Raw genomic sequence first — 25,527 nt, forward strand, 5'->3', positions numbered from 1 at the left:
AAGTTAGCAGTCAGTTAATTTTAAAAATTTTTTTAATAAATCAATTACAATAAAAAAATGCTTATAAAAATTTTCACTTGTAATTTTTATTAATTTTTACATGTGAAAACTTTTAATTTAATTGCTATAAATATCTAAAAAAATGTATAATCCTGAAGTGAGCCGTCAGCTGTTGATTTTAAAAATTTTTTTAAATCTATCAACTTCAGGTTATAAAAATTTTTATATCTGCCAACTTCAGTGTCATAATTATTAAATATGTGCTAAATTAATTAAATACCGAAAAATAAATTACATTTCTTCAGATAAATGATTCCAGCATCAATAAATATTTGTTTTTATTAATTAATGCGTTTATTTTGATTGCCTTGATGTGTTGAACAGCGATACGACAAATTTTCTGATGCAAAACTTTTGGAATGACGCTTCGTAGTGTTCCGTAAATCTTCGGTTATTTGTAGTAACGTCTTCGGGTGTTTACGTATTTTAACGGGCGCTACCTGTTGCGCATGCGCGGGATTTAGTGTAACCACTGACAAGCCGCGCGTATTCCCGACTCGACTAGCGTGCGAGTGCGTCGTGGACAAATGTCGTTTGCTTTTTAAACACAAACGTTTATTTTTTTTTATTTACATTTTTTCCTCCGTCCTTTTTACCGAGTATTTTTTTATAAAATAATTTGAAAACTGTCGAGAGTTTTAACAAGTGATATTTTTTAGTGATTAGAGACATCTGGTGATTTATTTTTATGGTTATTTATTAAAACCAGCAGCAATTAATAAATTTGAAGAAAACTGCCTGCAGGATTCTAGTGACAGCTTTGCTGATTGTAAAAAGATAATAATAATAAATAAGTAAATAAAAAGCAAGTGTTAAACCAGTGCAGTGGTTTATTTTATAAAAAGGCGAGTGTCAAGTGATATGCATTGTTTCCCGTTATTTATGTGGAGGTAGCTGTTACCAGAGACTTTGAGTCCTGGACAACTTAAAGGAAAATGGCAAGAGCCATAGTTGGAATCTACTTGCTCTCTATCTTGGCAGCTACTTATGCAGAAGTTATTGAAGAGCGAGGTAAGAAGATATTTTATTTTTTTTTTTTGGAGTTCTAAATTTTTTATTTTTAAAATTAATTACAATTGCTGCGATTTAAAATTAAGTTAGCCGACATTTAAAAAATTTTAGAATTTTTTTTAATTGAAAAAATGATAAAAAAAAATTTTAGAATTTTTTTTATTGAAAAAATAATTTAAAAAAATTAAAAAAAAATTTCACCTGTAAAAAACTGTAAGTGGAATTTTTTAAAAATATTTTTTTGTTCTAATTTAATTATTAAAAAAATTTTAAACTGTCGGCTAACTTAAGTATTATTTGCTGCGACGCAATTTTAATTATCTTCACTAGAAACGTTAATTTTTTTGAATAATCTTCGCTATGCTGATTATCGCATTCAAGATAACACCTATATTTGATCAACACCAACTTGATAAATAGTACTCTAGTATCAAGATAACATCAGCGTATGTCTTGCTCGAGGTTTTGGAATTGAAAAATCTCACGTTACCGAGATGTTTATAAGGCGAGAAGAAAATATAAAACACTTGCTACGCTGCTTTTATATTATTTATATATTCTGTTTTACGGCTTATTATTACTGAGTTTTATTCATATCATGTTGATACGAATATGAAATTTCGGTTTGTTGATGTACACTCGAGACGCTCATCTTCGTTTGAGAATAGTAAACGCTCTGTTCTGACAAAAGGTAGTATGTGTTTCAAAAATTTTACTTAAATACTGAAAGTTTAAATTCTTTTAATTTATGATATTTAAAATCTATTTGATAATAAATTTTTTGATATTAATATCCAGGTAAAAATTCTAAAAATTGTTAAATTTAAGGAAAAAAATTTTTTTAAAGAAAAACAATTATTAAAAAATTTTAAAAGATTGTTAGAATTTTTATAAGACTCAGTTATTTTGATATTTTTACTTCAATAAAATAAAAAATAAAAAATTATTCATTTTACAAACCACAAATTAAAAAAAAAAATTAAACTACTAGGTTGAAAGTAATTTAAATAATTAAATAACAAAAATCAATACTCCAAAAGATAATTTACTGCAAACATTATAATTAATCGAATTGAAATTTAACTCCTAAAATATTATGATATGTATCTAAATTTAAGTATCAATAAACGCCTTCTGTCAGAACAGAGCAGAGCCTGATTTTTATTTTATTTATCTGGATATTACACGGTTTGGTTAAAAAATAAACTCAAACAAATATAAATATTAAAATATTGAAATACATGGAGTATACCAGTAGGAGCAATATATAGTGCGTATGTGTACTAGGTACTAAAATTCCAGAGTTTGCGTGAATAAAATAATTTAATATTTTATAAACCGAGACCCTGGAGACCTGGGCAAAGAAATGTACCTGTATTATATTAATACACATACACATACGCTTATAAAATATATATAAACATATAATAGTGCTAGGATGTATGCTGGAGGAACGAAATGCCTCAACATCATCGAGCTCACTCGAATCTGCTACAAAGCACCGGCTCCTTGTCCCACTCGTTCTACTTGACCAAGGAAGGCATAGACAGAGGAGTGGTAGCCAGCCAACCATTAAGTCTGAATCCGAGTAGGTCTGATGTGAGTCCTGGGTCCGTAATATAAACCTATACCTGTACTACACTATACTACACTGTATACCTTTACCAAGACTGAGATTGAGACTGAGACTCTTACCTCCAGTGACTCCTCAGAAACTCTCTTTACTTTATATTACTTTATTTGCTACTTCATACTCCTAGTGGTTGGTTCCGAGCCCAGCTAGGACTGAAAACAGGGAATAGACGATATATAGTGCATCTACCTTCCACCTTGACTCTTCTTTCATGTCTTTCTTTTATCCACCAGTACTGTCGTAGTTGCCTTTTCATTTATTTCTTTTTTATTTTATTATTATTGTCATTATTTGCTATGATTGTTATTATCCTCTTTTTCCTCAATTCGTCAAAGTGTGACTTCTTTTATATAAAAAATGCTGGACACGGAACCCAAGATTGAGGACTAGACTTGGATTTGAGACTGGTTTTATTTTATTGTCCTCGTGTTAGGCTGCTGTACCTTTCTTTGTTCATCGTGTTAAGTTTGTTGTATATTTTCTTATATGTCTTTGCTTTCATTTTATTTCGCTGTGCATCGAGATTCTCAAGTTTTCATCTAAAGTTGTTGAAAAAATCAACTTTGACGGAATTCAGGGAATTTTTCTTTCAAATTATCAATATTGGATTAAAAAATTTGACTTGCATACTTTTTTATTATTCTGAAAAATCGTTCAACATTTTTTTATTGTTCAAAAGTAATTTTTAAAAACTACTCCAAAATCTTTAAAATTAAACGTATTTTTTTTAATTAAAAAACTTTCAATAATTGTAAAAATTGCTCCAAAAATAAATGTGCACAATTTTTGAAAGTTTTTAGTCTTTTTATAGAAAACGTATCCAAAAAATTTTCCAAAGTAATATTTTATTTTAATTTCAAGGCACTAGAATATTTAATATTCAAAATAATTTATTGGAGTATATTAAATAAAATATAACTCAGTTATATAAAAGTTCCATAACAATAATCAAAAAACAAATACATAAATTAGTCATTCAATCTTACACGGTATTTTTGTTTGTATATATATATATATAATAGTAAATCTCTTCACATATCAAACATATCAAATCGAGAAGATATAGAATTATGCGTATAATTTAAATATAACATTGATTCCAATTCTCAAATGTTTTCATACTGATAAAAATCTCTTGAAGCAAATCATAAATATTATTTAAATAATTAGATAATTTTTCTGTACCTTAAAGTTAACTTTAAAAAATTTTAATTAGAAAAAAAAAAACATTAAAAATGAGACATTTGAAAATTTTTATAAATTTTAAAAGAAAATAAATTATTCAAAAAAATCTATACGTATAAATCATAAATGCAATTTTTAGAAAATCATTTAAAAGTGTTTATTGATTTAAATGTAATTAAAAAACGTACACATAATTTTATCGGATTAATATTAATATAATTTATATTAATGTCTATAATTTTTGCACAAAGAATAGACGGAATTGAAGTTGGCTCCAATGGTACGGAAAAATAAAAAATCAAAGTCAATATAACTGAATTGTATGGGTGATATGACAAATAAAGATTTAAGAGTACATATGACGAGCACGATGATGATGAAGAAGTAGAAGTAGAGGTGAATGTATGCATTGATGCACTCTTTTAAAAGCCGTGATTGCTGTCGCGAGTACAGTAAGGCCAGGATAACTCAATTGGTTAGCAGCTTGATGCTAAAGTACATTTACGATAAATCACGATCGTAAAGTCCAATTCATGGTTCATTATAAATATTTTATTTGTATTAGATATTTTATTCAGCGTTTTATCATAAAATTATCCACATTCATCTAATTTGCGGTTTTTTTTTTATTTCCTTATTGTATTTATATTTATATTATCATTATGCAGCCTTCGCTTATTTTTCTAATTAAAAATATTACACAGAGGATATTGTTCATAGCAAGTGGCATTAGACTTAGTCATTTGTTGATTATTTATTATTGCACTATGACTGTGACTAGATTGTTGGTCAATGTAAGTGTAGAGTGCAATTAAACAAAAGAAGACATTTAATCAATAATAGGGTCGTATTTAGTGAAATAATAACAGCAATGATAATGATTAATGATCAATCATTAATGATAATCAACAGAGTAGATAGCAGATAGCAAATATGTATGATGATTTGCGGGTACTGATGTGTCATCAGTTGTCATCGAGATTGGTTCAAGTGGTGTTGACCTGGATGAGATCGAGGAGAAGAGACACGATGCTCTTTCGTGGGAACACGTCATCATCCACATTGAGGATCACGTGCTTTTATTATTATTTATTTATTTATACAAGATTCTTCAAATTCTTTAAAAAACCCAGAAAAAAAATTTTCTTGAATCAAGTATATAATTTTGAAGAACTTAATCTTTTTGATTTAAGTAGAAAAATTCTTGAATTAATAAATTTTTTTTTTATTTAAAAAAATTTTACTTAATTCAAGAATTTTTTTCTCGAATCAAGTTGATTTTTTTTTTACAGCTTATGCATTTGTTCATAGACTGGAATTTTATTTCAAAACTATTTCAAAATTAAAGAATCAGCAATAGTATCGCAAAAAAACAATTAAAATTATTCTGTAAAAATATTTTGAAAGATATTTTGGAGTCTAGTAGTTTTGATTTTTCTTTAATTGTTTTAACTGGTAAATTAATAATAACTTTGCTGAGATTTACTTAAATGATTGCAGAAGCGTCGTTTAATTTGATGATTCTTGAGAAAAGATCCTTGAGTCGAATGAAAATTAATAAAGAATATAATATTTAAATGAAAGACATAAAAGATCCTTCGGTTGTAGATTTCTTGTAGGTTTTGTTAATGAGTTTGGAATTCATGGGAATGTACTGTGAATAAGATGTTGATGGACGTTCATACGAGATTATTAAGTGTGTAAGAGATGAAAGAGAAGAGAAACCGGAGTATGAGACTCGATCTCTTAGTGTCAGTCTGGTAGAAAGACACGAGAGCCAGTATGAAGGCTTTTGTGTTTATTATACTCGTATGCTCTGTGTAATGACGTTCTGGATCTCGATGTGTGAGAGCAGCATCCACAGGGAGCGGCTTTTACACAATTATTTAATGGACTAATGAAATGATACACCCGCCGAATCTAAGCCATTTACAACTTTTATTTTATTACTCCTTTATTTGTAATTAATTCTCTTATTTATTATTATTGTAGAACATTGCGCTGCTGGAAATTTTTTATTCTTTAGAATTCATTATTAAATTTATTGACTATAAAATAATACTCTGTTAATTAACATAAATTAATGCAATTTTAAATTTAAACAAAATTTCATACTAAAATTAACAAATATCTAATATCTTTTTTAACGTAATTTAAAATTTTTTTTCTTATAATTAGTACGAATTAAATTTAAAGAAAATCAAAATTCTAAAGTCTAAAAAAAATTTAGTCTTAAATTTATATTTTTAAAAATAATTATAACGAATTCATAAAAAAATCATTTTAATTCACTTTCACTAATTTCATTGATATTTCTTTGTCTCTTAATTCTTAATAACAATTATTAATTCTTTCAATTAAAATACAATCTGTATTCTTTTAAAAAAATCTCACGGTTATGGTCGAAAGATAAATAAAATTTAATTTTAAACTTCCGTGACTTGCATCGAAGTTAAAAATCCTTGAAGTACATACTAAAGCTTTAATAGCCATGATTAGATAAAATTTCAAAGTGAGATACTTTACTAATGCTCCTAAATAGAAAAAACAAGCATCCTCTGCTTAATTATAGGACTTATTATCGATCGAAAAGATTTTTTTGTAAAATCATCTAACGATGTTTTTCTTCGAGAAATTTCATAGCTGAATAAATATTTTAGCAACAAAACTAAAATTTAAAATCCAAAGTTTCTTATTTTTACTTCACTTTGTGTTATTATCCTCGAGTACAAAAAAATTGAAAAGCTTGCATCGAAGAATAGACGGGAAGAGACTGCGTCCAGATTCGAATGGCTGGAATAAGTATAAGAATTTTTTCTTTTTTTTTTTTTCCATTGAAAAGGATAGAAGCATCATCCTCTCTTCCTTCATCAACAAAGTCAAACTGGTTTATCCTGTCCATTATCGTACCTCAATCGCGAGTTTCAGTTTGAGAGTCAAGTGGAAGTGGATGTAAAAAATAACTAAATCGATAAAATTAAAAATCATATTATTTGGGATAAATTTAAATTCATACTCGTAATAATTGAATTTATTTTTGCATAACGAAATTCGAAATCAAGCTTGAATGCCCTTCTCAGGTGTACGGGCCAGCATTTCTTTACGGGTATTTTCTTTTTCCTTTCTATTTTATTTGGATTTTTTTTTTTTTTTTCAACAGCAGAAAGACTCCCAGTGGTCCATGTCCATGTACCATACCGGCTGATCTAGACCATACAGTAGAGATAAATAGGATTGTACAGGTCACCCCCGTCTCACTAAAATCTTCTCGACAGGGCGTCCCTTTTTTTACTAAAGCCAAACGAATTCCATTCACTCATTCACTCTTGTGTTATGTTGTACCTTCGCTAGGTTGCCACATCCTCGTTCCTTTAAAATTCCAACTTGCTAAAAATACTTTGGATTTATTAAAATAATATTTTATTTAAAAATTTTACTCTTAAAATTGAATTTTTGTCGATTTTAATGATTCATATTATTTACATTATTTTTATTACTTTTGTTTGCGTAAAAAAATGAATCAGAGGCTTAAAATTAATTCAAAATTAATCATTTCAGATAAATAATTTTTATCAATTTCTGATTAATCGTAAAAAAAAAATTTTTTATAATTTTAATAAAAAAAATTCACCTGGAAAATTTTAATAAATACTTCCTGCATTATCTCCTAAAAAGATGCATCGAATGTAAATTAAAGTATGATACCAGTAAACACCCATTTCCGTAAATTCGAGATACATAATCGTTAATCTTTGAAACGGGCAATTTAATAACTTAATTAAAAAATTGTTTTTTAAAAAATGCAAATGAAAATGTTTCCTTGTTTTTGAGTCCGGCTCGAGAAAAAAAAAAATAATAACCTTAAGTAAGACAAATTTATTCATAATTAAAATTCTTTTTACTGTACAAAGCACAAGTTGAAAGGTAAAGGTAAAGGCAAAAGGTGACACAATAATAATAATAATAATAATAATAATAATAATAATAATAATAATAATAAAAAACATAAATGGCCTTCAATTAAAATAGTAGAGATTTAATAAAACGGAAGTGTCGGATAGATATGATAAAACGCGGCGTTAAACCTGACTTGCTCTTGAACGACGAACAAGTTCGAAGCCCCCTTCTATTACATTACATTTCATTTCTATAATACCAATACACATATTATATGCATATAGTATAAATATAAATATGTAATGTTATGTATTACATGTATACAGCGATATAAATTTGTCAGAGTAACCCCGAGACAAGATGAGAGTGAGATTCTTTTGTAGTTGCCGATTTAAAGGCTGGTTGAGAAGAGCGTGGCAGGATAGGAAAGAAGATAGGACGGATGTATTCTCGTCTAATATTTTTATTTTTATACTTTTATCGAGCATTGACACCACTAATCTTCCGAAGAAATTCACCAACATGTTTCCGATTGAAGCCGTGTATACATGTTGTATAAATATGTAATACATATTGAATGAAATACAGGCATATAACAAGAAAGGGTGGATAAGGGAGAGTGAGAGAGAGAGAGAGAGAGAGAGGAGGCTGGATCCACTTCTACGACAAATTGTTGAAGATGTTTTGTGATAATTGTCGGCAATAAAATACACAATGGCAATGAGATTGAGGAATTCGCTGTAGAACGTTCAGTTGTATTGATTATTCTTTCAGTGTGTTGTAAAATAAATGATGGAAATTAAATACGAGGATAAAATAATCTCGGCTATGTTGTGCAGTTTAACTTCTACTCAGTCAAGGCTCCTGTCCGCGATAACACTCAATACATTGTAATTTAATGTCATACACGCGCGAGACATTCATTTAATTCCCTTTCTAATATACCTCCTTCTTGTTCTTGTTCTTGAGTTTTAGTTTAAGTTATAGTTTGCGATGAGCTATGTCACTGTCACAGTTTGTCTGTGTGAGTCACATCATGTGTGTCTCCACACAAACTAAGACGGTGAAGTTTAATTGAGGTTGATGAGGGGGGCAACCGTATTGGCCCGGAATTCAATGTGTGATGCTCAAATGATGTTTTACGCTGGTTGTACATTCTGTTATTTATGTCTTCTATATCATTTTTATCGCGAACCCAAGGAAATCTATTTTCATAAATTACTCACTTTTGTGTTATATAATACCAGACACTTTTTATTTCTGGAATTTTATTTTTTATGATATTTTAAGCCCACTACTAGATACCTAAACACAGGCAATTCTTTTATTGACAATACTTTTGATAAATTCATTATAATTATATATCGTTTCATATCTACGGGAGATCAAAGTTGAGAAAAAACAAAGTAGAAAGATTTTTTTTAGAATGAGTAATTTTTTATGAGTTAGATGAAGGTTTTCTTCAAGATTTCCCGCAGTCAAGGTCTCTAAAATCCTGTTTTAAACGAGTGGATCCATAAAAATTCTTTTACTAAGTTAACCAATCAGATATTTAAACACTCTTTTAGGTGAAATCTTTTGTAAAATACCTCACAATATACAACAACTTAAAATACTTATCGTAATTAATTGTGTTAAAAATTGAAAAATTGAGCTATAAAAATTTTTTTATAGAATTTCTTATATTTTTGATATTTAAAACGAAATATGAAATAAGAATATCAAAAAATCGATGGATTACTTTTAAATTATTTATCGAAGGTAAATAATAAAATTACATGCAAAGATTTCCACTATAAGTTTTTTTTTAAATATGTTTAAATTCGTAGATTTCTTATCACCTAAAAAAAAAAAAAAAACGTAGAGCAGCATTCCGACATAATTACCCTGTCAAAAAATACTGAGGATATTTGACATTTAGATAAGATCATAAAATCAAACACAAAGTCACTAAATCTCTAAAGATTTGTCCTCCGACAGTATCTACGTGGGTTTTCCAGTTTGCAGTGAATAAATCACTTGGATTAGACTTTTTAGCATCAATTTCTATCTTAGTCATTGGAATTTTTTGTTCAGCCCGACTCGGCAGTCAATTAAACGTTTAATAACCAGACATAAAACTCGGTATGAATTTCTCTACAAATCAACGATATTAAATATAAACATAAATAATAATTACTGTTAAATACGAAAGAGAATTTACTAATAAACGGTTTGAACATCAACATCAGAATATTTAAATTAAATATTACCCAGAAACTTCTCATCATATCATCTGAAGATGCATCGGTAGCGTCTCATGATTGCGTGCAGCGGTTACAGAATGCAAGAGAACCTCTTCTCTACTTCTTAGCCTTTACTTTGATATTGAGTTTCTTATCCATCCTCAGCTCAACACAACATCATACACCATCCTCTTTTTTCTCTTATTTCTCTTATTTTTTTAACAATTTTTTTACCGCTCATTATTATCATTATTATTATTATTGTTGTCATTATTCTTTAACCTCCCGCTTCTTGGTGCATTCTCTCTCCGACATATTCTATCCCATTGAGGTAAGTAATAACCATGCAGTTTCCCATCGCGTCTTCAATGGGCGAAGATTGCATGTTCTGAGAGCTCAACCCAGTCCTTACCATTATTTATCTCTTTCTCTCTCGCAGCTCGCGGCACCAACACAATCCTAAGCACAAATAACACACACGTGCACCGCTTACTTTCGTGGCTCATTCAACCTTCTCTTTATTTAGTTTTTATCTTATTTTCCTCTGTTTTTTATTCAATATACAGCCGAAACTTGGTTCTACAAGCAAGCCGATGCACCTTACTCAAATTTTTTAAATTATCTGAAACTTAATATTTCAAAACATTAAACATACTATTTTTACATAGTAGATAGATGTAATAGGTAATATAAATAAACACGCTTTATATTATTTTGTTCGAGCGTAAGGAAATTGTGTATAAGAGAGATAAAAGACAAAGCAAAAATAGTAAATAAAATAGGGCCGAGTTTACTGGGTAAATCTTTGCTACTTTTCAAAATATAAAACTTCTATTGAGGATCTTTGCTTATGTAATTCTTAACAAAGAATTTTTTTTTAGACTCAAAAATTAATTATTTAAATATTCAAATTTGTATTATTATTTAATTGATAAATAATTCTTTTAATTCAAGAAAAAGAAATTTTTAATGAAGAAATTTTTTTTGAAAAATTCTATTGTCGTGAATCAAGTCGTAATTTTTTTTTAATAATCTCATAAAATTAACCAAAATCAATAAAAAATATTGAACCAAGAAAAATACATATATTGAAGAATTTAATTTTCTTGGTTCAAGATTTTTTTCTTAAATTGTTACAACAATTTTTACAAATTCCATGCTGCAAATTTTTCAAAATTCTACGATAAGATACTTTACAACCAATTTTAAATTCCTTCATTACATTTTATTTTCTTGCTTAATTATTACCAAGAAATTAACAAAAAAAAATTTTATTTCCACCGTAAATAATATTTATCGATCCACCAAAAAAAGAAGTTGAAGTAAAGAATCTTCAGCAGTACAAAGACTGGGAGCACTGATCAGAAGCTGCTGTTTTACCATATTGGGCATCTGTGCACTTACTAGTGAAGTAATCTGAAGATGGGCAATGACACTACACAACTATACAGTGGATCTAACAGCCAACAATACACCATTACTCACATAACACATTAGTGTTATAGACAACAAGTTTCAAGAAAAGAAAAACAGCCCAGATATGTCTCCAGAGACAAGGTCGGTATCAAAGAGTAAAGATGCGATTCCTCTCCTCCGGTACTCTACTGAGTTTAGTTAACTTTTGCGGTCGCGTTTACTTCTCACATGTGAGTGTATCAATGTGCACTAACATACAAATACACTGAACACATACAAAGATGTCGTGCTGGGGTGAATGTCCAGAGACTGGACGAACAAGTGAACTCGGCCGTTCACAATCCTGCATTACTTCAACTTATAGAGTTGCTATTACGTCTGTATTACAAATTTATATAATAAATGACAAATAATAAATATTTACGTATACAGAGAGAAATGTGCCAGGGATTGGGATTATGTTTGCACAATAGCAAGAGGAATCTTGACTTTGATCTCGAGAACGGACATTAGAGCTTAATTTTATTTGTTGAAAAATAAAACTTATTATTCCATTGACGCGTAAGTAAATAGATGGATTGATATATTTGTTGGGCATTGGCCACCCATCGTGGTGTTTTTATGAGAGCACTCGTATCACCAGCATGTAAAATTAAGAGGACAGGACCCGAATCTCCGCTGTAAGGTTGACATAGGAGCACCTGGGTATTGCGTTACACGTCTCAAGTACACACTAAATTCTCTCTTTACTCTCAATTCTCTATACATATATTGTATAATAATACTATACTACACGCTACTCTAGTCTACAATGCTTGTATAGTACTCAAAGTGGATGAAGTGTATGGAGGATGGGAACTCGATATAAAGATGAGGTGAGATGGGAACGGAAGAGTCGAGAAACCTACTTTGCGTCTAAACTTTTAACCAAATTATCTAGAGTAAATTTGTTGATTTACATAGAAAGTATAGTTGGAGGTGATTATGAGGGAAAATTTATTCATGTCCTAAGCAAATGTTTGAGGAAAAATCCCTGCAACAAAATTTTAGAAACTTTGTTAATTTTTAGGAAACGTTTGTTAAAATTAAACCAAAAAAATTAGAAAATTTTTATTTAATTTTAAAAAAATATACCCGCAGCTCTGAGGCTGCTTAATTATTATGTGGTGAATATACGTTTAGAAATGAGGACAGATGCATTTTTTGTTGCTCAACAGGACAATTTTCGGTTTGAGTTGAAACAGAAGGAAGATACTTTAAAAAATTTTCTCGGGTCTTTAAATGAAATTTGAGTTACTTTTTTACGGAGAAAAACATTTGTCTGAATTATGGCCCTTGAAAATTGTCGTTTGTAGAAAATAATCTAATTTAACCGAGATAATTTCGGTGGAAATTAGAGAGATGCAAAGTGAAATTTGAATCGATTTTTTTTTGTCGGAAAAAAAAATTTTCTATGAAAAAATTCTTGATAAAAAGTAGATTCAATATTATTATTTAAAAGTATCGGTAGTTTTTTTTTATTTTTTATTTTGCTGGGAAAAATCGTAATTTTTATTTTCACTGTAATAAATTTGCTTTTTTAGAAATAGAAATTTAAATAAAAATGAAAATTTAATGATTCAAAGATTTACTTACAATAAAAACATGAATTTAAATTAAAAAATAATAAATAATTAATGAAAAAAATTTCTTTTCCATCATAACCGCTCATGAATTAATAAATAAATGAAAATATAATGCTGAAGCAATAAATTAACAATTCAGAAGTCTTAAAAAAGATCAGAAAGTTAGTAAACAAGATAAAATGATAAAAGATTAATAAAAATAACAATAAATAGATTTATCGTCCAATTAGTAACCAATAAATTGAACATCTGAAGAATAAACAATTTTTTATGACCTCCCACATACAAAGTTTCTTACAATAAATAAAAAGATAAAACGTTTTTATCCTTCGCGATTTAAAAGAGTATATATTAATTCTCATCGTGTTTAGTGTCCGTAAAAAAAGACCATCTGTACATTTACTCGGTAACATATGCCTTTGCGCTCTTTATATATTTTTTTTTTCTTTATAATTTTTTCTTAACTTGTAACTTGCTTCTACATTACGCAGACACTTGTTTACATATCTCGTAATGTTTGTTTTCATAGCGACAATATTTGCGATTTAATCACCTCAGTAACTTAATTTATAATTTATCATTTATCAACTTACGATTATTCGTCCAACTTAAAATTAAAACTAGTAATAAAATTAGTGAGCCGATAAAACTCCTCTTGAAAACTATAATTATCATTAAATTCATCTACTTATAACTTACACTCCTCTGACTTATCTTTAGACTTAAAAACTAATTTGTAAGACGCCCACGACACATGCTTCGAATGATTAATTAACAACCCAATTTCTCACGCTCTGAATCCAAAAACGTTTGCAATGTTAATAAACAATAAATTTGTTTACTAATTTTTTTTTTTTTTTTTTTTTTTTTTTTTTAAAATAATAAGATAATTACTGACACATAATGTAATGTATATTTATTGTGTCATCTGTTTTAAATGTTATACTAAGTTTACGTAAATATGTAAAAGTATGACCGTGCCGAAAGTAAAAAAAAATTGTATTGCCTTGGTACTAAAATGAAAGGGGGGCAAAAAACAGACAAAGAAAAAACTACCAGGTGTATATTTCTGCAGTAAACTGTATAGTAGGCTGTAAAGAGTAGTGTGGAGTGAATATTAAAATACATGAGTGAGATGAGAACTGAACAGCAGCATTTAAAATTGGAGAAGAAGTATAACCAGAACCCGGAAGCAGGATCTCCTCACAAGGACGCGCGTCCTGTCCCGAAGACCTCTTCTTCAACAGAACAAATCATCGGCTTTCCCCACCCTCTTTCCTCATCTCTTCCGTTCACATGTTTTAAACCAGCTGCCTATACTGTACTATTAAATACACTAAATAAAACTAAACTACATATCTATAACAGGGTATACTTAGAAACTACACCGGCTAGTATCTTGTAGTCTGCTAAGTAGACTGGCTATTATTTTTATTTTTCCAAAAATTATATCCCTCGATTTCTGTCGTGCCGACCACAAATCTCGGGAAAATCCGTTCCACCTTTTCCTGGCAAATGGGTCATGAAAAATTTCATAATTGCAGGGTTCTTATTTTTTTTTTTTTTTTTTGGGTGGTAAAACGTTTTCTTAAGAAAATAATTTTACACGGTCAATTTGGCGTGAAATTTATTATATTCTGTTGAAATTAAGACGAACTGATGAAAAAAATTTAATTGATTCAAGAGCAAAAATTTTAAATGAAGAAAATAATTTTGAAGAAATATTTTATTTAAAAATTTTTTACTGATGAGAAAATTAATTTTATTTAAGAGAAAAAAATATTAAACCCACATTGAAAAAAAAATTCTTGATTGAAGGGTAAATTTTCTTAGATCAAGAAAATTTTCTTGAGCTAAGAAAATTTTTTTTTGCTCCAAAATAACTTTTATCTTCCTAAGAATTTTATTTTCAAATAAATTTGAAGAATATGATCATTTTAGATCAAACAAAAAAATTCTCGAATTAAATCAATTTTACCGCTCAATTAAAAAAAAAAAAAAAATTCTATAAAATGATATTCTTGATTTAAGATTTTTTCTCTTGAATAAAATATTTCTATCAGTGCAAAATAAAGTTAATACATTTTGTCAAATGTTCCTTCAAAAAATTCTAATTATCCTTTGTTTTTCTTACCAAAAGGAAATAAACTTAAACCGTGAGAGAAACCCAAAGTTGAATATCATTTTTCATATTGATATTCTTCCCATTCTCCGGGGGTAGCACTGGTAGTCATCTGCCATTCAGTTCCATCTCGCCCTTATATTCTTTAAATTATTATCCAGCCTCCCTATGCTCCTACGCCATACCTGCCCTCGGATCAGGATCATCCCACGCTCCAGAATATGGCAGGTGTTTAAATTTTTCCGGCCAACTGTGAACTTTACTATAAATGATATCGACTCATTTGCTAGAAATAGTTTTACATCTCTATCTCTTCATATAATTCTTTCAACTGGCTTAAGAAATTAAAAACATAAAATAATAAATCTTATTCGTTTTTAAATTTTATACAATACTTTCAACCGGCCTGAAGATAACTTGTTGGATCAGATGCTTAATTTTTTACCTGTGTTGAATCTAAAATGACTGTTTCAACATTTACCATCTAAAAAGTTATTGTTATTACCCATTACTCCCGTCAACCCGTTAACTGTAAAGTAAACGGAAATGAGAGATTTTCTAGCCTTCACAAAAAAACAAAAAAATAATCAGACAAAGAAGTTTCAAATTAAGTCCTTAACAGTTTTCCAAAGTTAATATTATATTAATTAAATACATTACATGCTCGATGTTTGAGTTTAAAAAGGAATGAGTGACTCGATACGAGTAACGGAAGTTCCTGGTTCGAATCCAGGCCTCGGTTTTTTTATCACCGTAAATGATAAATAAAAGTATTCAAATAAGATTAATCGTTTAATTTTTTTCGCTCAACTTAAGCGGAACGGCTCATTTTCTTTCAACTTAAAATCTAAATACTCATCTATACCCCTATTGTACCTTGTGAACTATTGACATTTTTCAAGATTTAAGCTCATCCCGATGTTACACTCATCAAGACCTTTCATTTAAGTACCCACATTAATTTTTCATATATTTATATATATCATATATTTATATATATATATATAAAATATATCAAAAATGCGTGTGGGTACTCAAATGAAAGCTTTTGATGAGTGTAACATTGAGATGAGCTTATATTTTTAAAAACGTCAATATTTAAAAAAATACAATGCAATTTAACAAAATTCATTATTTAATAAAGCAAAATTTTATTTATCTATAGTGTACAAGTCACGACAATCACGTAGTGACTGCAAGGTTGCTAGCAAATATTATTTAAAAAATTATTTTTTTATCTTTTTAATTACATAGTTTTTAAATAAGAATTTTTTTTTTTTACTATACGACTTATTGAGTAACATTAAAATTAATATTAATGTTTTCACAACAAATTTTATAATTTATTCAACAAATAATTTCCTTTACAACGCAAATTTTTTTCCTTGTTGAACAACACACAAGGTATCTTCATTCGTTAATACGGTATTTACAACTTTGTGTAATATCCAGTCATTCGATCTAATGAAAGAAGACATGCCAGTTATATTTATTATTCGAATGCACTGAGCTATTAAATTCTCTCACAGTCTTAGAAGCAAACAACACAACATAATCAACCCAAGACTTTCTACTCTTAACTTAACTTGTATTATGTTGAATGGGACGCTGCAAGGCATCCTTTTTCTCATCACCACATGGCCGCTACCCACTTCTCAGCATATGTTTCAGGCCCTATACATTTATTTTTATTGTCTTTACTATTATGTCCCGCATAACGCATAATACTCTTGTCTTGTATCTAGACCTCAGAGGGCTTAACTATTCTCACGCCTCCCACCTTTTTTTTTGCAGCGCTACAAATCAGGTAAATCCAATTTCTCTTATCAATACAGCCAATGTTTTAAATTAAAAGAAGAGTGAAAGGATTTCAGCCGTCAGTTTCTTATTAAAATTAAAATAATTCTTTTTTTTTTTTTAAACAATGCAACAAATAATTACAAGGAAATTAAACAATAAAAATACACGGCCGCAGAACTCGATACGTAATGTCTACATCGAACTTTCTCTTTACATTTTTTAAAACTTTGTAACTACCATGTCTTACAATCTAGTTACTCTATCTTTGAATATGCATGTCTTGGATTTATGCAATTTTAGGGACCAACACAATCTACAGGGAAGGAAATTTCCCGCTGTCGGTAATAAAGACAGTGATGTAATTATCAGTCGGTATAAATTCTGTCGGCAATAAAAAATTGTCTTGTCAGCCGCCGATAAAAAGTGAATTCTGTTTTTTAGCTAAAATTTAAAGCGACTTTTTCACAATTGATTTTTTAAAATGTGACAAATTTGAAAATTCAGTCGCGTTTTAACAAATTGCCTCGGTGAAACACTGACAAATAAAACTGTGCAATCTCGAATATTTATTTCCGTACATTCTGGAATTCTCTGCCGTTATTCTCAAGTAGAAGTGGAGATAGAGTAAGTAAAGAGTAAAGAGTGAAGTAAAGTATTCGTTGGCTGTTGGCTGGCGCCGAAGGTCGACGGCCTTCATCAGGATCAAGACCTCGTAGCCAGTACATATCACCTAGCAAGAAGGAATCTGACTTAATCCCAGGAATTCACTGAAAAATAATCGTATTTCTTAGTAGCTTTGTACTCAAATTTTAAACTCAGTATTATTGAGGAACAAATGTAAAATGGTAATTTTATTTGAGGGATAAAATAATTCTCAGCTGGCTGATAAATTTAAATTTTATTTTATTTAAATTCACCAAAATAATAATGATGGGTATCGAAGGTGATGTGACAAGATGACCTGCTGAAAATTACATTAATTACTATTCCAGATGAAGTATTGTTAAGTCATGAAAGGGGGCTTCATTAAAATTCTTACAAGCGTTTTAAAATTCACCGAGAATTATATCGCGTTCGTATCAAACTGTCTGTATACCAACCGTGACTCGACGTGTTTTTTTTGTCTGTACATATTTTAACCACATATATATGTATATGTATGTTCTTTTAAATCGAATTGAAACATTCTGAACATGTAATCAAAATCTGTCTATCAAATTCATGATTGATTTTCCATCACAAAACAACAAAAACAATTTAATATTACTTATATATAATATGTGATTATCTCTTGAGATTCTATCTCAATCTTTAAAATAGAATTTTTTTTCACTTAATTAACAAAAATTTTTTTTTTTTTTGTTTCAGGTGAGTAACAAATTACAATAAATCGAATCCACATGACAAATATTTGGCTCAAATTTAAGGTAAATCAATTTTTTTGGAAATGACAACTTTTGAGGTATTAATTATTTATTTTAATACTTGTTACAGTTTTTTATTTTTTTTTTTTTTTTTTTTTTTTTTTTGATAAAAAATTAACATTTTAAAATATTTTTTAAAAATTATTCTATTTTTCGGCGGATTTTCGATTTTAACCATGAAAATTCGTAAAAAAAATTTTTTGTATTAGCTTTAAAGCTTCTAAAAAATTTTTGTTGACCAAAAATTAATAATAAAATGTGTCCACATAAATTTGACAATTTTTTCTCATATTCTTCTTTAAAAAAAATTTTTTTATCGAAAAATTAAAATTTTTCAACAATCTTCAATAATTAAAAAATTGCCATTTTTTTTGAGATTTTTTTTCTAAATTATTCTAGTTTAAATAAACTTTAAAATGGTTAAAAAAAAAATTTTAATATAATTTTAATAGATTAAAGGAACAATTACCGTATTTTTCGTGAAGGTTACGAATAAAAAATATTTATTCCTCAGTATAGTCACCAAAAAAAATGGCTAAAAAAATAGAGATAAAATTCAAATCTTAAATTTGTAATGACTACCATTAGCATCCTTTTAACACGGTATCAAGTGATGATAATAAGTACCCAATTTGTTGAGTACTTTTATGCAAAACAATCGAAAATGTTTAGCATTGATTCAGACGACTGTATCTATTTTATATAGAGTATTGTGTACATGTATATATGTATTTGAAGATTAATATACGTTTGTACCCTTCAGATATATATAAAGTATAAGGATTTATACAGATGAGATTGGGTAACGTACCCACTGCCAATTTATTCTCTTTTAAGCCGAAAGAGAGAGTGGGCCGATAGATTAAACGGACAGATAGTTGTACCGCGGTCGAAAAGTGGTCGAAAAGCATCCTCTCACGTTCGTTCTCGTTTTACAAGTTGTCTTACAAGATTGAGGCAGGGGACCTCCGAGGTCGATAGTAAAACCTCGATCCCGTGCCGTGGATCCACGGGCTGCTTTTATATTTTATAATACCGTTTTAGTAGAATCATTCCTTTTATCAACTTCCAACCAAAATACACGAGATTTTGTTGTTTCTTCACTTTTTCCACCGAGGTATTAAAATTAAGAGAAACGGGCTTAAAATCCAGCACGACAACAAAACATTTTATTCCACTCTTTACGTCAATAAATAATATTTTGTTTTAGTTATTCCATTTGAATAATAACCACTGAAAATAAAAGCAAAAACTTAAAAATTAATGTCAAGTAAAGTACCTAGTTTTTTTGTTTACAACATTATTTATAAGTTCATTATTCATCAAAAATTCACAAAACAGGTTTTTTGTATAATTAGAAGTGTGGAACAACTTATTTTACAAGCACTCCACACTTGGATCTTAAATCTCAAAATTTTAAACTATCCAAACCAAATAAGGCATTAATGTTTTATTGGTATTTTTATTTAAATAAACACCGACGTACCAATTCACAATAATGTTGTACGACATTATTATATATTGTATTAAGAGTATTTTTTTTTTATTTTATTTTCAAGTTCAATATATAGAACAAACATCAACTGTAAATAGAATCTTTTCATCTGGCCCGTCAATGTACTTAGAATAGTCATTAAATATTTACCAAAGTATTTAGTTCTAAACTAGAATTTAGTTTTTGAGACGCTGTAAATTTTAAATGTGTTTAGAAAAAAAAGAGTAAAAAATTTTTTTTGTTATTGTGATATATATTTTAAAGATTTAGTGCCAAACTGTTGAAAAAAAAAACTTAAAAAGAAATATTTTGAACCAAAAAAAAATAATTTTCTAATTTTTAAATCAAGCTCAAAAATTTTTAACTAATTTGAATTCTGATTAAAAAATTTTTTTTTTGGTTCGAAATTAATTTTTTTATCAGTTAAAATTTTTTTAATAGAAAAATTGAATTTTAAAAATTTTATAAATCAAAAAAGTTTGTCATTATTTTTATTTAAATAATTTTTATTCAATCAAAACAATTTAAAAATAACACATTGAGTTAACACTTTAAATACTTTACAAACAACAACAAAAATTAGTTGTTACTTTTAGCATAAATGTGTTACTTCTTCAACATAATCTTAAAAAAAAAAAAAATCATAAATAGCTTGAAAAAAAAAAAAAAAATCAATGTAAATAATTCAAAAGATTTTTTACTCATATTATAAAATTTATTGGTATAAAATATACAAATATTCCCAAGATACTGATGATTTCTATCATCAGATCCTGAGGAGCCTTGAGCGCTTATTCCCATCTGTGATCCAGGATTCCCCGCTGAGCTAAAGGTATTTTTCTCCATCTTTCTTTTATCTCTTCCTCTCTCTCTAATAATATTATTATTATTAGTTTTCTTTTTTACTCAAAACGTTTAAACAAAACCAACGCGTGTCTTGCGGCGGCAGCACACGATTCCAGTGGAATGGAGAGTATGGAACTCGGATGGAGAAGATGAGAAGCTGGAGAATGAAGAAAAAGAAGACCGAGACTAAGAAGAAGAAGAAGAAGAAGAGTAGAGGATTCTTTTGTCTCTGAAGCTAGGTTCTCTTCAGGTAAGATCCTATCTGGCATAAATAATTATCCCTACGGTCTCATAGCGGACCTACTCTTAGTGCAGATGCCGAAAGGAGCTACCAGAATCGGTCTTCTCTCTTATTTTCGCGGGCTCGTATTCCGCGATGTGAACAATACTAACAATATATGTACATAAGTAAATGCGCTTTTGGGAATCCTGGGAATATTCCAAATTCTCGATTCTTTTGTGCCATTTAGAGATTTAAATTACAAATTATTCTGTAAATTGTAAACATACATAATGTTTTTATTTTTTTATCAAGTTTACAGCGTCTCAAATAATGTTATTTTATTAAAAATAATTATATTTTATTTTTATTTCTGATTAATCATTGCTGTTTATTTATTTATTTATTTTTTTTTTTAGCTGTTTGGATACAAATTATGCTAAATATTCTTTCAGAATTAGTAAACTTGACTTGACTCATTTGTAATAAATTTTTTTTATACGTTAGAATTTTTTTTTCCAAAGAATTTCGATCTAGTTATTGTTTTTCTAAGAAGAATTATATTAATGGTTAATTTTGATTTGTGTTGGAACGCAAGTTTTTTTATTGAGCTATTAATCATCGCTCGTATTTACGTTTATATTTTCAGTGTAAAAAAAATTTTTAAATATTAAATATAATATAAGTTAAAAATGTATATAAATTATCAGGGTATTCATAATGCTGAAATTTACGTTCGTGTGGTTGAATGATAGCTTAAGTGTTTGGAAAGGCTTTGATTTTGCCGAAGCCGCGGTAGCTAAATGTTTAACGCGTCAGTACGGTTCTCATCATGGTCAATTTATCCCCGCGGATATTTTGTCCGGTTTTGCTTCTATTCGTACTCAGTAATTATTAAAATCCAATGAGATTCTTACTTTAAATCCTCTATTTATTATTTTAGAGTTAAAATGGGCTTCGAGATTTTGAGTGATCGTTTATTTTACGCTGTAAAACGGACAATAAATTATAGAAATTCCTATTGTCAATCGAAAACCGGCTTGAATTTGTTTTTTAGATTTTTTTACGCTTGAAATATTTAATAGGATATAAATGAAAAATTTTTGGTGATTTGTTTTAATTTTTTAATAATTTACCGTGTTAAATTATGAAATTTCTAAGCTGTAAAATTTCAAATGAAAGAAATTTTTATCGAATCTAAATTGCACTATATAAAAAAATTCAAATTTTTTAATTTTTTACAAAAAAATATGAATAAATTTTCATCTCAATTGGTCATAAAAAATTATCATATTTTATCTGCTCTAATGGGTAAAAACAAAATAAATTTTCCACCTTAAATTCATTAAATTCTATTTAAATTTAGTAATTATTCATAAAAAATTTGAAATTTCACTAAAAAAAAATTTTTTATCCAACTAATTTTGATAAAAAAATAATTTTTACGCAAAAGTTAGAAACTTAAAAGTTTCGGGTTCGAATCCTGGCTTTGGTTTTTAAAAAAAATATTCTTATATTTCAAACAAATTATCCAAAATTAATAACTCAACTATTAATAAATAATTCTTATTATAAAGACATTAATTGAAAGATTTAAAAAAAATTTTAGACTCGAAAAAAAATGATTATAAAGTCAAGTTTACATCGACAGCTCTCAACTCCAATTCACGAAGAAGTAATAATTTATCCGGTAAGTTTGAATAATTTTTCTTTTATACATATTTCCATTATCCATTATCTCCAAAAAAATTTGAATAATTCTGTTAATAACAGTAATAAAAAAGGAAACCTTAAGTAGTTTTTCGTGCTCAATGCGAGTGTAACAAAAACAATTAATCACAATAATTATTTGTTTTGTTACGTCAGCCTATACGCATAAAGTTTATAACATATACATACAGTGTGTATAAGTATAGAAATTTTCGAAGAAGTACAGTTAGTTTTTGTAGCTAGAAGTGGTCCGTCAGTTACAAGTTATAAGTTTAAATGTTTTCATCGTCAAACACGTATTAAATCCCAACAATGACAAAACCAATCCCTCGATAAGCTCAAACTTCACCCACCATCTAACGACGCACCCACACGGTTAAAACTTTTCTCCTACAGCGCATTATATCCATATATATCTCTATCTAATGTGTATATGCTCACATAAACACATATTATGTATTATTATTAAAAATATATATATTTAATCCGCCTACGCGTTAATGTACCACACGCACGCTTACCTAGAATTTTGAATTTCAAAACAATTCTCCAACTAAATTTGAAAGTCATCGACGCTCCCCTTTCTCTGTTCTCCGTCTTCTCTTTCAATTTTACTTCTAAACAAGTAGTATTTTGTTTTTTAGTTTAGTAAATCTTAATTTTATAATCTATATTATTAAGAGAAAAAAAAATTTTTTTTCCAGGATAGTCATATGATAAAATAGGTTTTATCTTGTGAAATATTGACATTTTTCAAGATATAAGCTCATCCTGATGTTACACTCATCAAGAGCTTTCATTTGAGTACCCACATCAATTTTTCATATATTTTATATATTTTTATATATATATATATATATATATATATATATATATATATATATATATATATATATATATATATATATATATATATATATGAAAAATATATCAAAATGCATGTGGGTACTCAAATAAAAGCTCTTGATGAGTATATCATCGGGATGAGCTTATATTTTCAAAAACGCCAATATTTAAGAAAGTACAGAGCAATTTAACAAAAGTCATTATTTATTAAAGCAAAATTTTTATTTTTTTTGCTAAAATAAAACAATTGTAAATTTTTACACTAGTTAAAAAAATTGACTCAAATCCAAAAAAAAAAAAAAATTGAACTAAGAACAAAAATAATTTCTTCCACTTAAATTAAACAAATCTTCATCCATATCTATTTCAAAAACTTGTAGGTACATATAAAAAACAAACAACCATTTGTACCAGGCTCTACACCCTCTCAAAAACAGCATAAATAAAAATAACAAATAGCCAGTTGATATGCACACTGTGAAGATGAAGAAGGCAAAAGTCTGGAGGCAGATAATCTAGCCGCTAACGACGGTTGAATGTCAAACGAGTGAGAAACGAATTTTTTTTTTTTTTGTGCTGTACCCCAAATTTGGTTATTGTTCTCGGCATGTAATCCGTACTCCTAAAATTTAGTGTCTCACAATTGATATTCAGTTTGACTAATATAATATTAACTCCGCTTGAATATAGACAGACAAGGCAGGCAGGCAGACAGACAGACTAGACCCAAAACTCAAAGTCAAGATCAGATGTATGAGTAGGAGCTAAATAAAATAGAAAAGAAGATAGAAAATATGAATACCAAACCCGCCCAGAATTTAAAAGAAAATGGTCAAACCACTTGAAGGTAACAATGACTCACTGCAGGGGTGACGAGCGTGGATCTATCCAAGGGTTCCAGGTCTGCTCTAGGTCAAAAAGGATATATTATATTTTATACATCGAGTTGATCATATATTGTGAGATCCAACATTTTACAAAATCATCTACGACTATATATTATCCACAACTACTTGCAAACGTCTATCCATCAAGTCTATGCGTAAATCTCACACAGGTATATATTTATCCCCCCAAAAAAATCTCCCCCGAGGCACCTGCTGGAGCGATGTACCCCGAATTGAGTATACACTACACACTATATAATACTATTTGTATATAATGTAAGGGCGGCATTGAGAGACCCGAAAAGTGGCCTTGGGAAAAAATAAAATAATTTATACCCAGTGCTCCGACTCTGCCATTTTGTTATATTTCGTGTTAGCCGACTACGAGTGGCTATGTAATGCTTTGCACACATGTTAGCGAGATTATATTATACAGTGGTACAGAAAACAAAACCTGTTTACACATCGTCGCTCTTATTTGATTGCAAAAAACCACAAAACACACATTTATAAAAACTCCTATACTATGCTGCTCATTAATTGCACTTACTATTTCTTATGATTAAAACAATATTACCGCAGTCTAGATGTTATGTTAATCTTACCCACTCGGAACCAATACAAAGGGAATGTTTACATTTACAATCTAACTGTTAACTGTTTGGGTTATTAGAGTCTGGGTGGTAGAATTTCGTGTTAATGTTGGTTTTTAATTCTTTGGTGAGAAATTCTTTATTTTAATGAGATTCTTTTTAAAAGCTGGATGGTTGAAATATTGAAGATATAGAATCTTTTTTATTAGAAATTCAATCCTCTTCAAAAAAAGGTTTAAAAATTTTCCGTATTTTCAATTTTTTGCCTAGAATTTTGAATTGAAATCAAAAATTGAAGATATCGAAAAGTTGAAATTTTGAATTAAGAATTTTGAGTGCAATATTGAAGAATCCTTCAACAAAATTCCAAGTAATTTTTACCCTATCCCACTTTTGACTAAGAATTAAGCTTGAAAACAAAAAAAATCCTCAACTTTAAAGAATTGTATCAAAATTTCTTCAAAATTGTTTGTGTAAAAAGTGTGAACTGATATTTTTACACTAAAAACCCAGGTATAAAAAGTCTAAAAGT

The 25,527-nt window shown here is 28.5% G+C and overlaps 1 protein-coding gene across 1 annotated transcript in view; it reads left to right on the top strand.

Annotated features, from left to right (window-relative positions):
* Positions 1-578: 578 nt before the first annotated feature.
* Egfr (epidermal growth factor receptor) overlaps positions 579-25,527 on the top strand; it is a 43,435-nt gene continuing 18,486 nt past the window's right edge. The window contains exon 1 of the mRNA XM_074257618.1: positions 579-1,071. Within this exon, the coding sequence (XP_074113719.1) occupies positions 996-1,071 (76 nt within the window). The 5' untranslated portion in view covers positions 579-995. The remainder of the gene's footprint in view (positions 1,072-25,527) is intronic.

Source organism: Cotesia typhae, unplaced genomic scaffold (genome assembly GCF_013202065.1).
Source record: "Cotesia typhae breed Kobodo isofemale line unplaced genomic scaffold, CoteBio_Ctyphae contig_123, whole genome shotgun sequence".
NCBI classification, from domain to species: Eukaryota; Metazoa; Arthropoda; class Insecta; order Hymenoptera; family Braconidae; genus Cotesia; species Cotesia typhae.